Source organism: Cyanistes caeruleus, chromosome 13 (assembly GCF_971803275.1).
Source record: "Cyanistes caeruleus chromosome 13, bCyaCae1.hap1.1, whole genome shotgun sequence".
NCBI classification, from domain to species: domain Eukaryota; kingdom Metazoa; phylum Chordata; class Aves; order Passeriformes; family Paridae; genus Cyanistes; species Cyanistes caeruleus.
Genome location: NC_141713.1, coordinates 14,432,123 through 14,450,409, shown reverse-complemented (window position 1 = coordinate 14,450,409; position 18,287 = coordinate 14,432,123). Strand labels below are relative to the sequence as shown.

At 37.6% G+C, this 18,287-nt stretch overlaps 1 protein-coding gene across 3 annotated transcripts in view; it reads left to right on the top strand.

The window, feature by feature from the left end:
• The window catches only part of THSD4 (thrombospondin type 1 domain containing 4), a 248,947-nt gene that overhangs the window by 152,939 nt on the left and 77,721 nt on the right, over window positions 1–18,287 (top strand). The window contains exon 1 of one of the 3 annotated variants that reach the window (XM_023934119.2): window positions 5,200–5,454. The exons of the other annotated variants lie outside the window; for them this stretch is intronic. Coding sequence (XP_023789887.1) covers window positions 5,383–5,454 — 72 coding nt within the window. The 5' untranslated portion in view covers window positions 5,200–5,382. Of the gene's footprint in view, window positions 1–5,199; window positions 5,455–18,287 lie in introns of those variants that run through there. 3 annotated transcript variants of the gene reach the window in all.

The window sequence follows — 18,287 nt, the reverse complement described above, 5'->3', positions numbered from 1 at the left end:
AAAAATTATTAAGACATACAGATCGAGAAATCTCTACCTTCATTATGTAAGGCAGCAGCAGGAGACATGCTGCTCCGTGCAATGGAGTCTTCTGGTAGCCAAACAGTATTTAGGTTTTAGGGACATAGCTATCCCCTTAAATGCTTCTTTGTTCAAGAAATTTCCTAACAAAAAAAAGTTGAGCAAAAGGGTACAAATAAAAGCTATGAGTTACTTGGGAAAGTGTTTTTCATATACTAAATGGAGTTAAAACTTCAACCAAGAAAGAATGCTGAGGTGCAGTGGAATATGTGTGAGGCTCTGGGACTTGTTTCCTCCAAGGTGTTCCATGCCTGGGCTTCCCTTCACTGGGCTCCGTGTACTTAAACTTCAGTCTGCAGTCATAGCTCACCCTTTGTCTTCCTCCCCAAGCTGTGGGGGTTTGGTTTGGTGTTTTTGAACATTGTTTTGTTGAATGGCATCTATAAAAGTCCAACTACTCCTTGGTCCTTCTTGTACATATTGTGATTTCATCTGCTGAAATCCAGATTCAGTGTGATCATGGCTCTTCCAAAAGGTCTGCAGTAGCAAGAATTGCTTTAGCTGTAGAAGGCAGAAGATAGGAGAGAACAGGGAATCTCTTGCCACTTTCATCACCCTGCCTGCCAGTGAAATGCAGAAACCAGGGGAGTGGATGTTTTCACCAGGGTAAAGAAATCCCGCAGTGGTTCAGCTGCAGTATTTCCTGAGTCCAAGAAGGTAGGGTAGGGAAAGGCAATTTTCTGCATCCATCCTTCTCAAGTTCACTGGGGTTTTTTCAAGGAAAATGCATTCTTTCTGCAGTCTAAATTACCTCTCTGCTCAGGCACAAATAATGTGGCAAGCAACTTCTTTATTTCAAGTGTTTAATTTAACGCAAACATTATTTAAAAATAAAAATAAAATAGCCTCATAGAAGAAATTGTACAATGTTATGGTCAGTGTCTTTCAGTAGACAGTGACTTTCAAAGGACAGTGGTAATTTATTCTAACCTTAATACAGCTGAATAATTAATTCAGAAAGGAATGCTTCCTGGAAAAAATGAAATGAGGTAATGATTGGAAATGCCTATCTGACAGCTATAAATATGACAGCCATCTTTTCACGACTTCATCAACATAAAAATTTTCTCCCTTCCTTCTTTTTCTAAATAACCTGTAGATCACCAATTGGAAAAAATGACCAGTTAAAATAAAACCAAAGTACACTAGATTTTCCACTTCATCATGTAATTTGTATGGAATTTCTTGTACATTCAGCCTTCTTCCTCCTCTATTAAATTTTTGCATGGAACAGTGAAATAAAAACCTAACACCTTTTCTTAAATACTAGTAGAATATGCACTGTCTACTGCTTTTCCTGTTTGTGATTCCTGGAAGATAGTGTCTAGCCAAAGCAAATGAATGCCATTTTAAATACTCGAAACAATATTTAAAAAAGAATTTAAACTTATTTAAAAGAAACAGTTAAAGGACTTGTTGGTTATTCTATAGCAGGAAAATTGTTCTGGCCTTTATATTTGCTTTTAAATAGTTCTTTGGTTTAGTGTTTCAGCTAAGCAGATTCAGTGGCATTGATGTTGCACCTGTAGTGACAAAACATGAATTATTTTCATTTGTATGCAAAATGCACAGAAATTGTCACTGTCTTCTTCTGAAGACACTCAGCCTGAAATATGTAGTCATACTCAATGTTATGTTGCTTTAAGAGTTTGAGAGTTAAGCTCTACAAACATTGAGGCTGTAGGAAGTAGAAAGGAAGTCTTTAAAAGCTTGTTTTGACTCATGTTTTGTCTATTATTACTTTTATATTAGGAATTTGGTCATCTTTCTAAGCTAATATACCTTCAGCAGAAAGCAGTAGCTGTGATAATTTTGATAAGTTTAACAAACTTGTCCTCATTTAAAATTCAGGTGCAATTGCCTCAGGAGGAAGGTAATAAGCAAACGTCATAAACTAATTGATATTTACAAACCCTTTGAGACTGACAGCTAATTTTTTCACAGATGAATGTCAGTACTTTCTTAATAAGGACTGTACTGTCCAAAGGTCCTTTTTTGTTTTGTGTATTTTTCTTTCTGGGAGTAAGAGATAGGAACTTTTTCTCAAAACATTCTGATGGTTTTTTCTGGTTTTGGTTTTTCTTTTTTTAAACTATAATTTTGGATTTTCTGTCTCAATTATATACCTAAGATAGTTATGCTATTATTTTTGCTATGTTTCTAAGTAAAAATAAAGGTGTTTTTATGCTGAAATTACAGATAGCTTATTTCTTCCATTTTGCTGTTGCAAGGCATTTTGGTTTGTCTATCTGCTACTGTACAACTTCATATCTGAAACAGCTCATCAGTGATAAACTGATTTTTTCTATTGTCCCAGCACTTTTGTAATTTCCACTGTAGTGATTGTTGAGGTTTGCAGAGTTCTGATCTCTGTTGCAGCAGTGCAAATTTGGTGTAGTGTTAAGTTTCAAGTTGCTCTGTGCTGCAAAGAAAGGCTGTGCTTGTGCATATGAACCAGCACAATTCCATCCAGTTCAGTGGGATAAAGCTTGAAGGCACAGGAGCAGGTATGAACAGATCTCTTGTCTGAACATGGAGAACAGAGCCTCAGCTTCTGAAATTTGGGGAATTCTGCCTGTATTTTTCATAGAGGAAAAATTAAATGCATATGGAAGGAATTAGTTATATGACTTATTAAATGGGAATGTTGTACAGTTTTCTGTGCTTAGAAACTCATCCTAGTAATATTCAGTTAGACTTCAATAAGATTGTTAACCATTTGCAGAAAATATACTGCTCTGTGGAATGATCAGCAGAGAGGAGACTAAAATCACAGGTACCCTTCATTTTCTTAAATTTGCTTCTCTGCCTGCCATTAAAGAAGATTGGTGATATTGTGCCTGTGCTATATATTTATTCAGAAAAACTAGTTCACTTTGTGAGGAGCGGCAAAACAAGACAGAGTTTAATTTTATGGAAGCAACAGTCAATGTGCATGAAGGAACTTTCATCATTGGAGCTTTTGTTGCACACAGTCTGAAATGGTGTGTTCTTTTAAAACTTTTTCAAGCACTAAATCTATTTTCAGAGTATCATAGTTGCAGCTCTTCTGTTGGAAGTATTTTGAACTCCGGTTTAGTTGGCAGTTTGCTCACTATCCTTTTTCCTTTTGTGGTACATCTAGATATTTCAAAAAAATATGGAAGGACAGATTGGCTTCCTGACAGGGTTTTGATGGAAAATTTCCTTAAGTTTATTTGGCTTTACATTTTTAGTCTGAAGAGTTTGCCATAGGCAACCAGTGTACAAAGTACCTGTAATGGCAGCTCTGCATTTAGCTGTCAGCACCACGGCATAATCTGCAAACCTTCAGTTTGCCTTAAAAGGGGAGAAAGTACTTCTTTACTGTAGCTCTTGAGGGGAGGTGTTGTATTTGTGAGAACAACGTAGTAATGGAGAGTTCTGGATGATTTTTGTCATCCAGACCTTAAAGTACCATTAAAGTTACAGTGTCAAGTTTTCAGAAGCTGCAGATTTGGCTGCCAGTCACCATTCTTAAGAGTTCCCAGACAACCGCCTGTGATCATTCAGATCATGTGGAACAACTACTCTTGAGGTCCATACTGAAACTCTCATTCTGGCTTCTTAAACATCCTTAAGCTTCTGCTTCTCCCTCAAAGGGAGTAATCTGAAGAGTAGTCTTGTGCCATTGAGACCCCCAGTCCTGCCTGGCCTGCATTGCAGGGTCTCCTCCCTCGCTGAACTCGGTGTTGCAGGTACTGCGGTGGTGCTGCCAGGACCACAGCTCTGCAAGGCTGTGCATCAAAAGGGGAACAAAAGGTTGACCCATGAAAGGTGGCCAGCTGATTTGAGAGGTGAAAATGGGCAGGCTTTTCTGTAGGTGCAGAACAAAAACGGCATTGTGAGACAGGTTAGGCAGGAGAAGGTGTCATCTTTATGGACAATAGTGGGAGTCTGTAAAAGGAAAGATGTACAGTGACAATGAGGTCTGATTAATAGAGGTCAGATTTTGCCTTGCTGGAGAACCAGATATCCAAATGGAACAGAATCTGGACTTTTAGCAGCAGTACAAATGCTAATTTTCTGTACTGCTTTGGGAATCTGACTGTATTTAATTGCAGTTCTGAGGAAGACTATTTTGACTTTCACCTCTCATTGGAGAGGAAAAGAATGGTTGGTAAAGCTATTTTAAAAATAGCCTGAGGACTCTGACATACTCAGCTGTGTATACAAAGTTCACCAAATTACAAAAAGAAATATAATACTTAGTAATGGTGTTCTTCTCAATTTCACCAACATTTTTACTTCCTGCCTCCTAAAATGTTGAGATATTTTCAAGTACCTGTATTGTGAGTTCATGTGGTTTACTGTCTGACATACGAGACCAGGTTATTCTTGGGTCATATTTTTGAGATTTCCCCTGGAACCATATGGATAAGAACTATGTATTTACATGAAAGATGAGAATATAGTGTGTTTTTTTGACTTCAGGAGTTGGAACTTTAAAAAAGGCTTGCTTAGTCAAAGCAGGTCATTTGATGGGTCGGATTGTTATAAATCAAAATTTCTTTTCAGCTATAATATACAAATGAAAGAGGGACTACATTCGTATCCTACTGCAGGATTATCCTAAAGGAAGGAGGTCCATTTCAGGAAGCAGTTGTGACATTCTAGAGAGGGAATAGGCACCTGGGTTCCCCTGGGCTGTTGCCCTGGGGTCAGGGATGAGAGGCAGCCGGTTCTGAGGATCAGGCAGGATCAGGCTGCAGGACTGTGCTGTTGTAGGGCTGACTGTAAGGCCACAGGTTGATTTCAATTTATGATTTATGTATTATAAACTTGTTAATAAAAGGAGGTGCTGTACCTTTAAGTAGCACATGCCGTCTAACCATCAACAGGCATCTCTTGCAGCAGCTTTAGGCTGTTTCTCCAATCATGCCTGCCTAAGTCAATAACGCTTTGCCAAAGCTCCTCGTGCATTAAAGGTTACCGTTTAGCTTGTTCCATGAATCACAGCAGATGCATAACTTGGCAGTGACCATTTCTGTCCCTCCCCTTCTTCGCTTCGTACTGACTGCAGCCCCCCAGCTCAGTGCTGGCCGAGCCCCCTCCCCCAGCAGGGAGAAGTCATTACATGAAGAGATCAACTTACCAGTTGTCTTCAGAGTGGCTGAGAGCAAAGCTCCTGGTCGGACCGTGAGTGCGAGAGAAAGGGGGAGAGGGAGACAGCTCGTACCTACAGGAGCTCAGGCTGTGATCCTGAGACACAAGTGCATCTGCTAGCTGTTAGTACTTGGCAGAGGGTTTGCTCCTCCAGGCTAGCTCTAACTTTGGGTAATAATGTTTGTCAGCTACCTGATACTAACGTTGCTCTGCTTTCAAACAGCAGTGTTAGCAAGACCTGGGGGTGAGGTAAGCAAAATACAATGTCTTGTCAAAAATCCTCTTGTCACGGTTGCATTTTCTTGATATCTGTTAAGATGGACTGGGAATGATTTTTATGCTATTAGACATTTTAGAATTGTGTTGTTTGTGTTGAGTAAAAAGCTTTTTCTTTCCTTTAGTTTTGGGGGTTTGTTTTGTTCGGGGGATTTTTGTTTGCTTTTTTGCTTTGGGTCTGTTTGGGGTTTTTTTGGTTTTGTTTTTTTTCTTTTCAAAAGCCAAAAGGTACTAAAGGAGAATAGTTCGAAACTTAACTTCTCTGGATTTGATATACAATACGCTTTCTGTAAGAGATGACTAATTTGTGAATTTTTCTTTACTAACATAAAGAGAAATATGATACTCTGCAGCAGTAGATGGTAGCGTTTTGTTCATATTTTCTGCAAAAAATGTGCGCCAGTGAAAAAGTTTTTTCACAGGATACATTTTGGGGATGTGAGCATGTAAAAACTCCAGGCTTCATTACTTTAATAACATTCTTTTTGTGCAAATACATGTAATGTTTAGTCTGGGGCACGGAAGAAAGAACTTGATTTTTTAAAAACTGTGTATCATATAATTAAAGAGAGGCTTTATGCGTTCCTAATATTCCTAAATCTTGAACAGTGGAATAGAACAGCTCTTTATATGCTTTAAAAAGTTGCTGCTTGATTTATGAAGAGCCATTTTCCAGATTTTTGTCCTCATCAGAGCAGTTTGTCATCAAGTACTTATTTCATACCAAAGCAGAAATTTTCAGCTACTCTTTTGCCATTTTGGAAATAATTCAGCAGGCGTGGTACCATTAGATATAAAATATTCCATCTAATGAAATTACTTGCAGAAAACAGATTTGATACTCATTCTCCCTTGCTCTACCTGAAATGGGATGTACATTTTAAACGAATCACTGGATAATTTTGTTCCATAAATATGCCTTCCTTAAGTAAATCTCCTGAAAACAGTGGTTCTGCTTTAAAGCTTTGTCTTTTATTAGTGCTGTCATAACTCAATAGTAGCTTAATGAAGTCCAGATCAATTACTTTCCCTGGTAAAGGTGGAAGTGAACTGGAAAAAACACCTTGTCCAGCACTGTGTGATTGACACTCTCTGCAGCTCACATGTCTAGAAATAAATTTTATTTTGCTTGCAGGATGTTTTAATAAGAGAATCTGTAGCAGCTTTGATTCAAGAAAATGTCTCTTAATGAAATCTTGTGCTGCCTTTGATCTAGTTAAAGCAGGGAAAAGTTTTCAGCAGAGTCTCAACAAATTTAAATGGTTTGATGATCAGAGCAACTGGAAGCTGATCATTGCCCTCTAGTTGTCACAGAAGTTTTTCACTTCCTGGTTGATTGTTATGGAGCACAGAAAATGATAGATGGACTCACCTTGTTCAGACTGAGGGACCTTAAAATCTGTGGTGGCTCATATGGAAAATATTTCTGTCACCACTGCATGCACATGTGGTCTTCAGAGATCCATATAAAGAACAAATCTAGAGCAGCAGCAGTGCTGCCTGCCAATTATCCTCGTTAGCAAGTGAAATAAAAGCAATGCTGTGTTCTTACCTGGAAATTAATTTCTGCTGTAAAAGTGCAATGTGGAATGTTTTAGCACTGTGATCCATATGCCAAGTACTTTAAACTGGTGAGTGTTTTTCTTGGTTTTTCAGCTAATACAGCAGACAGAATATAAAAAATGGCCTGTTGCTTTATCAATTAATTTTAGGTTGTAGATCTTAGCGTAGGTAGGGGGAAATTTTGTCCTTTATTAAGTTCATATGCTTAATTTTTGAAATTTCATAATAAAAAATAAGCTATGTCTACTGTTATTAATATAATATTTCTTTGTCCTGTATTGTAAGAGACCACCCGATAATCTTGTGCATTTCCCTGCTCCAGCTGCAGAACCTTGGCTACATAAATATTATTTCTCTAGGAAATTACTCAGTAAAGATTTTTCCTGTGGTTGACAGTGAATTGAAGACAGAGAAAATAAGTGAGAAGCCATTTTTTAAAGGAACCTGAATTGTCATTTTGTGCTTCTTTGAACTGTTTTGTAGACTTCTTTGAATATTTTAATTGATTTATAGGTATGTATTTTTGAAAGTTCTGCTCATAAAAGTGTCAGTTTTTGATAGATTATGGAGTCAATGGGAAGTTGCTTTTCTTGCCAGCTTGTTTTGTCTGTATTTTAATGCTGCAGAACTCTAACTGTTCAAGAAACAGAAAATAACAAAACTTCAGGTATTATGTTTTTTCCCCATATAATTCTTGAGGAACCCCTAACACTTGTTGTAATGTGTGTATGATTATGTTCTGCTTTTCATTTGTTGTTGATTTAAGGCATGACTTGGCATGAAGTCAGTGAAACTGCATTGCATCACTTTTCCATCCATCCATCCATCCATCCATCCATCCATCCATCCATCCATCCAGGAAGGTTGTATAGATTTGCAACTTGCACCATATTTGTATGGCTAAACCCAAAGCTTGTGTGTGTGTGCTCTTCCCAGAAAACAAACACATCTAACTCCTAGCAAAACAATGCTTAATCAAGGTTTCATCCTTCTCACTTCTTTAATCTGGTGGTTTGGAATCAGCTCTAGCATGAAAATCGTTTGTTTGACTAGATACATTGCGTTTGAGAAATCTTTGACCAGTAGGAATTTCTTGAGGAATAGCCCATCCCTGTATTTTCAGATATTCCTAAATCTGTCATTATTCTTCACTCACAAGCAGGTAGCCTTTTAAACTTTCTTTTCTTAGTGAACTTGTCAGATATTTTCATTTGAAAATTTCACACACGTTGGGATTTCAGTTGATTCAACTGAATTTTCGTATTTTAGTAGTTTCTTTAATCCCTTACAAATTGACTGAAATTCAGTACTGTCAGCCCTATCTCCCTTAGTGCGGGTTTCAGTGAAGCTGTGCAGATGTTCCAAAGATACCAGCCTGGATTCTCAGCAATAGAGCAAAACCAAATTGTACCATCCTGAGTTTGGTTTGAATGGTTTTCTAGTAGTGTTTAAAAAATTCAATGCAGCTGATGAAATGTGTGGACAATGGGAAGGAAGCCTCACCTATAACTTCTGTGTTGATATGATTTCTGGTTTAATGTGGTGAGTAATCATAATCTTAGTAATCATAAAAATACATGATCTTTGACTTAATACAGAACTTTGTGCATGTTTAAGTGAACAGGAACAGGTTTTAAGATATCTAATTATTTTCTGTTCTTGAGCAGTAGTTGTTCAGATAACAGCATGTTTTGCCACATTAATCAAGCTGTTTATAAAAGCAAAAGTTCTGTTTAAATGTGTAGATAGTGTTTAGCTTAAGAGTATTGAATACTAGATGCTGTTCAGCTTTCTTCATAAAGTAGTTCGACATGAAGTGTAGAAGATATTAAACAGTGTCCTAGAGAGCTGTTTTAATATACTTTTATTATAAATAAATTTCACAGATGTGAAATGCTTCCCTTTGGAATTCGGGCATAAAGAGGGTGAAAAAGTCACGCTCCACCCACTAAAATGAGTCAAGGGAGCCTGAGCAAATCTAAGTGAGATTCTTGGTGTGCTGCAGACACTGCTGGCTCTCATCTGTGGCTTACAGGTCACCAAATGGAGCACTTGTTCTACACCATGTCCCAAGCTGCAAGACCAGGAATAAACAGGCAGGAGTGCAGGGGGACCTTACTGCCATGAGCTCCTCCACGCTGCTTGGCCTCTCTGAGGTGTGTAGCTTGTCCACGGGAACCAGAGAGGCAAAGCAAACTTGCCAGCATTTTAAAAGATCATTCACTGAACAAGTTCAGGTGTCAAAATCCCCACTGCACAAATACAACCCATTGCAAGAAACAACTCGGTGTTCATCCCAGTGTTTTTACTTATTTCCATGTACTACAATATGATTGTAGGTCATGGATGGTATCTGTGGTAGCCATGTAAGATATGTTGATCTTGCTCAAGCAAGAAGGAAGAATACAAAAAAATCCCCACAAAAGACCCTGAACACTTTTGACACTGTATCTTGACTGACTGTTATCAAGGAGGAGCTCTCTTTCCTGAGATTTACTGGAGTAAAATTTCTGACCTTACTCAGTGGAATCTTCCAGTGTTCTGTGGTCAGACCTGCTGCACATGTGGACATTGGTGTGTGCACTTGTGGAGAGGCAGGGAGACAGCTCCCCAGCAGGCCACATCTGCAGTAGCTAATGTGATTTTGGCTGTTTCTGTGAAAGGGCAGCTTGGAGAACAAATATGGCAATGCTTATGCTGCATGACCGTTGGTGGTCTTCATTTATTGCATTCAGCTGTATGTTACCAGCCATACTGGACTGGCCATAATTGCTATTGTATCTGTGGATTTGGTCATCTTATGATGTCCTGTGAAACTGTGCTGTTATACAGCTCTTACTTAGGAATTCCTGGGCTACATAGGTAAAATACAATTTGGAGGCTCAAAACATCAGTAAGAACAACTTTTACATATGCTTGAAAAGTCAGCCTTTCTAGTACATGAATGGTTTTATGTCAGAGTAGTGTCTCAGAGAAGCTCCGTATGGCCAGGAGATGAACCAGTTAAGCTGTGTCTGCTCAGTTACCAGAATTGAGTTCAGCTGATGCCACACCTTCAGTCATGGGCAGGGAGCTCATGATGCAGCTCAATAAAACAAGCATTTCCATCTCTGACTTCCACAGGGCCAGCATATAAGAAAACATAATTTCTCCCACTGACATACAGACAAAAATAATTCCTCATCTCTGTACCTGAGTGTTTCCATCTGCAAGCCAAGGTTAATGGGGTTTCCACTGATTCTCTTGAGAAATTGATAGATCACCTTGAGTGTTACTTTCCCATAAAACTCTTAACCCTTCTGTTATGAAGCATGAGAATGTTTGAGAATGTTTGTGGACTGGTAACCAAGGAGGGATTGAACTATTTATTTATTTATTTATTTATCACACTTAAAAAAAGTTTTTTGGATTTACTTTAAAATTACTTGATTAGGAAAAAAGAGATGGTAATTTACATATGGCAGTAACTGCTGACATCACCAGTAAAACATCTAAAAGGGAGACAGGACAGTTGAAAAATAATCCTGTCAAGTATCCACAGCCTTGCCCAGATGATAAGAATATGCTCTATGTATTGGTGTAAGTACGACAGTACACGTTTATTTGACCTCTGTGACATTTTTGCCTCACTCTCCCCAGCTTTATTTTCTGTCTCAACTGCAGCATTAGTAGTACAGCCCTGGTTTGCTTTGAAAACTGGTGTAAACTTGGTGTAGTAGAATATTCAGTTCAGAGTTAATTACATTCTAGCAAAATGACTCAAACTGTGTTCTTTTACCCTATGTGATTGAGGGAATGAATTTTCTTCCAATTTTATTCTCAGGATTTCTGTATGACATTAGTTTTTCCTGTGTGGTGTATCCATGCCTATTCCTGTGGGAAAGACAGGACTGCAATCCCAGCAGAGTGGTGTGCACTGACCAAAGTCTATAAGGAAATTTCCCTAATAGTTCTCTAGATCCAAAGTCTTTTGCCTTTGGACTCTGGTTCAGGCTGTGCCGAGTTCCTTGTTCCATGCCATAGGCTTCTAAAAGATGGATTGAGGGCTGCAGTAATTCCCACAGTAATTACAGCATCATGCTCAGTCCTAGCATAGTTCAACTAAATTCATTAAGTCATTACCAAAGAAATGGTTACGTGTGATGGATGAGCTAATTTTTTTTCTGAGACGTGGTTCATAGACCATTTACTTGAAAGCTGTTCCAGAAACTTGAATTACTGATTAGATAGACATATGTTTAAATGAATTTACCATGAATTTTACACCTGGAAATACTATTTTCCCTAGAAATGAATAGTTTACAAAATACTTTCCTAATCATATTTCATTATCAGCATCCATTCTTTTGATTAGCTTAGTATTTTTTTTCACTTTTGCTTTTTGAAGTAATAATTCTCTTAAAATTGAATTCTAATGAATGTATTTTTATCAGTGTAATGTAAATGCTTTTTCTTCTGCCACAGTGAGTTTAGCTCCTTTTCTGAGGATTTTAAAATTTGTTCCAAACATGCTGAGCATATAAATGGAGCAATAATTTAGAAGGCAGGCAGTTTATATTAGGATGTATTGAAAGGTAATCACAAACAACAGAAAAGGAGGAAATAAAGATAAAGTAAATAAAATAAGTCACTCTAATTGTTTTGTAAATCATAACAGTCATTGTATAAATAGGTTTTTCTTCTAAAAACTCCTTTGGTTTTCCTATCTCTTTATGGCATTTTTATAAGGCTCTGAATCTTTAAGTGCTGTGATATGTAATAGGGCACAGGAATGTGTTCCAAACTCATAAAATCTTTAATTAAAAGAATGGAAATTCTTGTAAACTCCTGGTGGTTGCCTTTAAGTGATATCACTTCTTAAAACACTTCCCACTCCCCTTAGCCTGTGAGATTATTTTGCATTTTGTTACAGCACTGGTAGGTTCTGCCCATGGGTGATGGGTACATTTTAGGGAAGCAAGCTGATTATTAGAATTCCCCAGCCTTTCTGGAAAGGAGACCTGGCACACAAAAGAGACTCTGCTGAGTAACTAAACAAATGCTTTGCTGTTAAAAGTCCAAATAGAATTTCCCTACCAGCTTTCCTGGAGGCACACTGCTGTAGGTGGGTTACTGCAGTGCTCACTGAGCTGCTGCTCCAGAGTTTGGGGCAATTCTGCAGCCATCAGGATATAAATATATATTATAAATATATAAATATATATATTATAAATATATAAATATAAAGCAAATTTTCAATGCATGGTGGAAAGACAGGGTGCAGAAGGGGACTGGTATGTGACACATATCCCTGTCCTTACTTGTGCAGCTTTCTCCATTTTTCCTTCAGTATCACTTGCTGTTCATGGCAGCCAAAAGGACAGCAGCAGGGATCAATCATCATTCACTGGTGTGTAGGGGCCCAAGGGCACCAGCACAGCAATTATATCACTGACAGCAGCTACATTGCTTCTCTTTAAAGAGCCCTGCTAAATGAGACACATGAAAGTGAAGCATGAGAGAGTATTAAATTAAAGGTTTGCCTGTGTATGTCATTGCCTGAAGCTGCTGATCTGTTCATGGGTTACAGGTAGCATTTTCCCAGCGCATGGGTTGTGAGAAAGGTTAAATCGAGAGACAGAAGCTCCTGACAAATTTCCACTCCTACCTATTTGGCAGTCACAGGAGAATGAGGAGAATTAGGAGTCAATAAATTAATCTTCTAACCATAGCTGCTTTTTTGACTAAAGCATAATGTTTACTTCCATATTTTATGGGATTTCTTCCCTAAATGTCATGATGATAGGAATAAATCCTCAAACATTTTTGACTTCAAGCCAATATTTTTGTTATTCAAGTTTTTAATCAAAATTATAAGGGTTTTTTTTAAACTGGTGTTTGAAAAGGTGCGGACTAATATCATGACAGATAAATGATAATGTAGTAGGAGACTTGGTATTTAATACAGAATTGCCTCCTTGCACCTTGGAAATTGAAATTATAAAAGCAGTGGTAAAAGCATGTGGAAATTATGCATTTTGATCCCAGTTAATAGATTTACCATAAGAAATCACCCCCTCTGAGGAAAGATCTCTTCTTTCTATTAATGTAGTTATTTCACTATACATTTCAAATGAGCTTTAAGTAACTGCTGCAGAGACAACAAAGCCACATTTGATAACATTTGGTGTGTGGAGGATGTATTAACATCTGTACATGAACAGAATGTCTGAAACACGTGCTGGACTCTTGCTTGTAAATACTTGAAAACTGAGATTTATTTAGTGCTCAAATGAGCAGGTGATAGTGAAGTATTCTAGCCAGGGGCACCAACTGTTTTGATGTTATTAACTATGAGACAATATCCTCTAGAAAAGCAGAAGGACACAGAACAACTATATAAATAACTTTATTTCTTCCTTAAATGAAAAATTCTTGCTGAAATGGCAGAATTATCTTGTTGGAGCCAATGTGTTAAACCAAAGACAATTTTGTTAAACATTTCCTTATATATTTTGATGGTGAGAACCTCAGGCACAGATTCTCTTGGTGCTGTGGAGGAACTGAAGAGAGGAGGTGATGGATATGTAGTGCCCAGGTGGCACAGAGGTGATGGGTGCATGGTGCCCATGCCATTGAGGATTACTCACGTGTACTCTGCTCGTGACATGAGGTGGTTGTAGTGTCATTTGCTCTGTGATTGCATCTCATTCTTTTGAAAATTTTGAGTATTCAGGTGATTTTTCAGTACTTCAAGATTAACTCTTCGGTGTTATTCTGAGGATCCCTGGTGGAGCATATTCCAAATGCTTGTTACAAGTTATGTTTGTTGGGGTGCTTGGCTATTGGTGATGAACATGGCATTACCGAAGAAACCAATAATTACAATGATCATATTTCTTCAACTGCTTTATCGTGGTTCAGGAAATTAGCAAATCTAAAGTAAAATGGTAAGTAACTCCAGCATCAGGCCATTGTGGTAGTGAAAGTAAGAAAACTCCTAATGCATCCAGTTCTGGCAGTGTAGTTTTATGGGATTATCACTACTTAGACCACAGGCTGCCTTGTGTTCTGCCTCTTCTTTCTGAATGGCCACCACTTCAGATTTTCAGATGAGAGTGAGAAATACTGGGAGTGGCAACTAATGCCAAGATTCTTTATTTGTAATCATAGAAATGGGTTTCTAACCATGTGAAAAATGGTTAATAACCATTATAAGTTTTATATATATATATATATATATATATATATATATATATATATATATATATATATATATATATAATTAATAACCAAGTAAAACCATGCTTAGAATTCAGTTTAAGGTAAACAGTCATAATGACTTGGTCAGAAGAAATTAGAAAGTTTTAGAGAGTTCCCTTTACATAGCTGTGTCAATACTGAGAGGCTTTAAAGGAACCTTTCAAGTACAGTTCTAGTTTCTTTGTTCTCACTCCTAATAAAAATTACTGAACTGTCACACTGTTTTAAAGATGTTAACAAATGTTACTTCTTAAGTGTGGGCTTTTCCTGCCCATCATTTTTGCTTTGAGAGTGGATACATTGAGTCATTTGGCATCTTTCAATTTTGTCATTCTCACTGCAGTATATTCTACCTGTGACAAATAAGCCATCTAGTCCTTTTATGAGTTTCCCAGAGGCAATTTTAGCAAAGAAGAATCTGTAAATATCTGTTTATAAGACACCCAGTGCACTGAAAAAGTGGGAGTTACTTGAAAAAAATCTAATACATTTTTCCATGTGGTCAGAAGTCCATATTGATGCACAGAAGTCCATTAATCCTTGGAAAGAATGGCAGTTGGTGTAGCTCCAGCTGTATATGCAGCCGTTCATTTTAAGAATTGATTGAGAGCAGATGAGATCAAAAGTTAACATCTGCAGCTGTTTGTAGCTGCTAAATAAGCATTGAGGACCTGGTGAAGCTGTATTTTAGTGGAGAATAAACACTACTGAACTTGCAAGCACAAATTTCAATGACAATAGTAGTATAGCACTGTTTTCACTCAAGCTTCACATTTTGGGTTCTTCCCTCTGTTGAAGAGAAGGCTGGGAATAGTAGTGGGCAAGTTAAATTTCACACAGCTTCACATCTTCCTGTAAGGACTAGTTAGTTCTTGGATAACAAACCAATGGTCCTAGAAAATGCTCATACTTCTGCTTCAAGTCAGAAGGAAATTTCTATTTCATCATAAACAGTTTGGCAAAATTTTAGAAACTAAGAAGTGAATGTAGTTAAAACATTGTTTGCTTTAAAGAGTATTTGGCCAAGGAAAGTAAGGAAATGACCTGAAAAACAATCAGCCTAGTGGAAACTACTGGAGACTTCATTAGGGAGACATTGCAGGGAAGCAAGTGGAGGATCAGCACTGGGAATGTCAAGGGGAAGTCTTGGCACAGATAAAGATTCTGAAAGCCAAATTGTCACTGATTTAAAACTCTTACTACTGGGATTTTGATCTTGATGATTGATGATTTAGGAAAGATGTCATTAACCAAATCCTGCTGTCTTGATTAGATGCAAATTTTCCTGTGTGCATTGTACAAGTATCTGTACAGTGGTTGAGTTGTGAGTGTATTGGTTAGTAGGATCTGGAAATAAATGTGATATCCTGCAACATAAGGAATGAAAAAAACATCTGGTGTGGGACATTTCTAAAAATAGTAAGAGCTTACTAAACTCCATGCAAGCCCTTTTAAATGTTAGAATAGAACTAAAATTCAGCAGACATGCTGTCCCTCTTTCATTTGTAAAAGTCCTGTGGCTTAATAAGCTTCTCATTTTTATGCCTTTATTTATTAAATTACATTTTAATGATAACATTTTTAATAACATTTGCCATTATTTGCTTTGAATCTGTGAGAGTATTCAGCCTTTGTCTCAGAGATCCCTTACCACTTTTAATACATTAATCACTCACTGAATTATCAAACTTAAGAGGTATGAAGAGGGAGTTAATTTTTTATCCAGTCTGAAATAATTGTATGATAATTACCTGATAATTACAGGTAATTATCATAAAATTACCTCTGAGACACCATTGCTTGGCTGCTTCAGAGGATCACAGTGATGCTTACCAATGTATTCCCATGTACATATAAGTGCAACCATTGTGTCTCTTTGTGGTCTCTTTTCTTTCATCAGAACATACCATTTAAAAATAATTCCTGAATCAGACAAAGTTTTTGGCTCATTTTTCTGTGACTTGTTATTGACCAAATGTCCTTAATGTGCTCTTAGTATTCATTGTGTCTGTGAGACAAGTGAGCATGAACTGCAATTTTAACTGTATTTGATGGCATCTTCTGGATAGCAAATGTAATGTAGTACTGCTCCACAGCTCCACAGACACCGTTTGTAGTGGATTGCAGCCTTGGTGTGTGTCCTTGGAGGCTGCATAAAGCCCAAACCACACACCACAGTTTGTGAGGTCACATCAGCAGTTGTGTGACATGATCAGATGCATGTCTGCATTGCTTTAACACTTGGGTGGCTGGAGTTTTCTTGGATTTTGGTTTTACTTTTTCTATTTTTGTATCTATCCTTTAGATTGGTTTCTACTACAGATTTGTTACATCCTTCAAATAAAATGGAAACTGTGGAAGCCTTATTATTTCTTGTCAGGAATCAAACTAAACTTCATGTCCTTGAAGCTCTAAAAAATGTAACTAAGCTTTCTTCCTGGTATTTTTACTGTTTTGTCTAGACAGAAAAAAAACCAGAAGCTTTAATACTCATATTGAAATATAAGATTAGAGTTGTCCTTTGGGTAAGGATGTCCAAGTTCCTGTTTCAGATCTTTCTTATGACAATTTCTATCTTCCTTCCTTTTATATTTCCTTCTGTCCTTAAAGGTTCAGAGATAAGTAGTTAAATTTAGGAATATACAAAAAACCACATTTTTTGTTTGGAAATAAACCTGGAAAAGTTGGATAGTGGAATATTTGATAATTTCCCAGAAAATATGTAAGATCATGAAGTTTATAATAGTAACTAAGAGAAAAGGTAGCCTTCAGATATTTTGGGATTTTTTTTCTGATTTGGAATATCATTAGAATTGTTTTGCCAGCTTTGGTGGCCTCTATCCATACATTAATTTCTGCTGCTGCTTCAGTTTTGACAGCTCAGGCTCACCCTTGTAGCATTGTTGTGTATTGGCTTGTACCATAGGGATCCTTTATTGTCTGGCTAATGAAATAGCTCCATCAAAGCTTTCCTGACATTGTGCCATTGAGAAGTTTCTGTATGGATGCTCTACCAGAGGTTAGGTGGGCTTGTGCTGTCGGGTGTTCCTGATGGAGTTCTTATAGGATTCCTTTTTCCTACATAATCTCCCGCTGTCAAAACTGTGGTGCCTGTCTCAAATCCATAGGGAAGCCAGTGACATTTCCAGGGTGTTTAAAACTGGTCAGGTCTTAAAACTTCCCATTGACTAGCTCCAGTTCTGCCAATATATTTCTTGTCTTTTCTTTGCTTAACTTAGGAAACTCATGGTCGGGTTTATAGCTACGGTAGGGTCACAAAGTGCTGCTCAGCTATAGATATTCTTTCTAGTAAACTCTGCCTCATGAGAATAGACCTTTTCTCATCTTTTAAATAGGGATACACAAAACTGTTAGATGGTAGAATGCCTACAAGGAAACTGTATGTCATGACACTGAAAGTTATTTCCAAGTCCTCCATGCCATGCACTTGTGTGATGTTCCGTTCACCTTGCCAAACTTAGGTTCATCTGGGAATTCTGAGGTAAAATGAGGGAGTCCCAAGCCACAGGGCAGCATCAAAGTGTCCACAAATGGTCTTAAAAATTGCTGGTGTCACTAATCCCTTATTAGATATAATGAGGCCCTAAAATTTCTTTTTGAATTGCCTTCATTAACCTGAATCCTGTGTAACTTGGAGAGGCAGATTTTAAATGTCTTTGTTAACATAGCAGGAGAGGTTATTAGAGGTTAATCCCTGAAGCATGACAGTTTTTATGCAGCCATAAATTTATTTGTGTACGTTAAAAATACAAATGGTTTAAAGTTCAGCCCTTACAGTCTGTCTGGAGCTTAACTCAATGCACAATCATGGCACATTTCCAGATAGTGGTTGTGCCAGGCTACAAGAGTTGGTTTCCCTGTAGTGGTGAAGCTGAAACCATCTGACTCCACATACTTGAAGTCAGTTTACTGTTGAATTGGCAGCAGTTGTGGTCGGGCTTTGGTTGTAAGAAAATGCTTTATTGCTTCCAAGTTTCCCT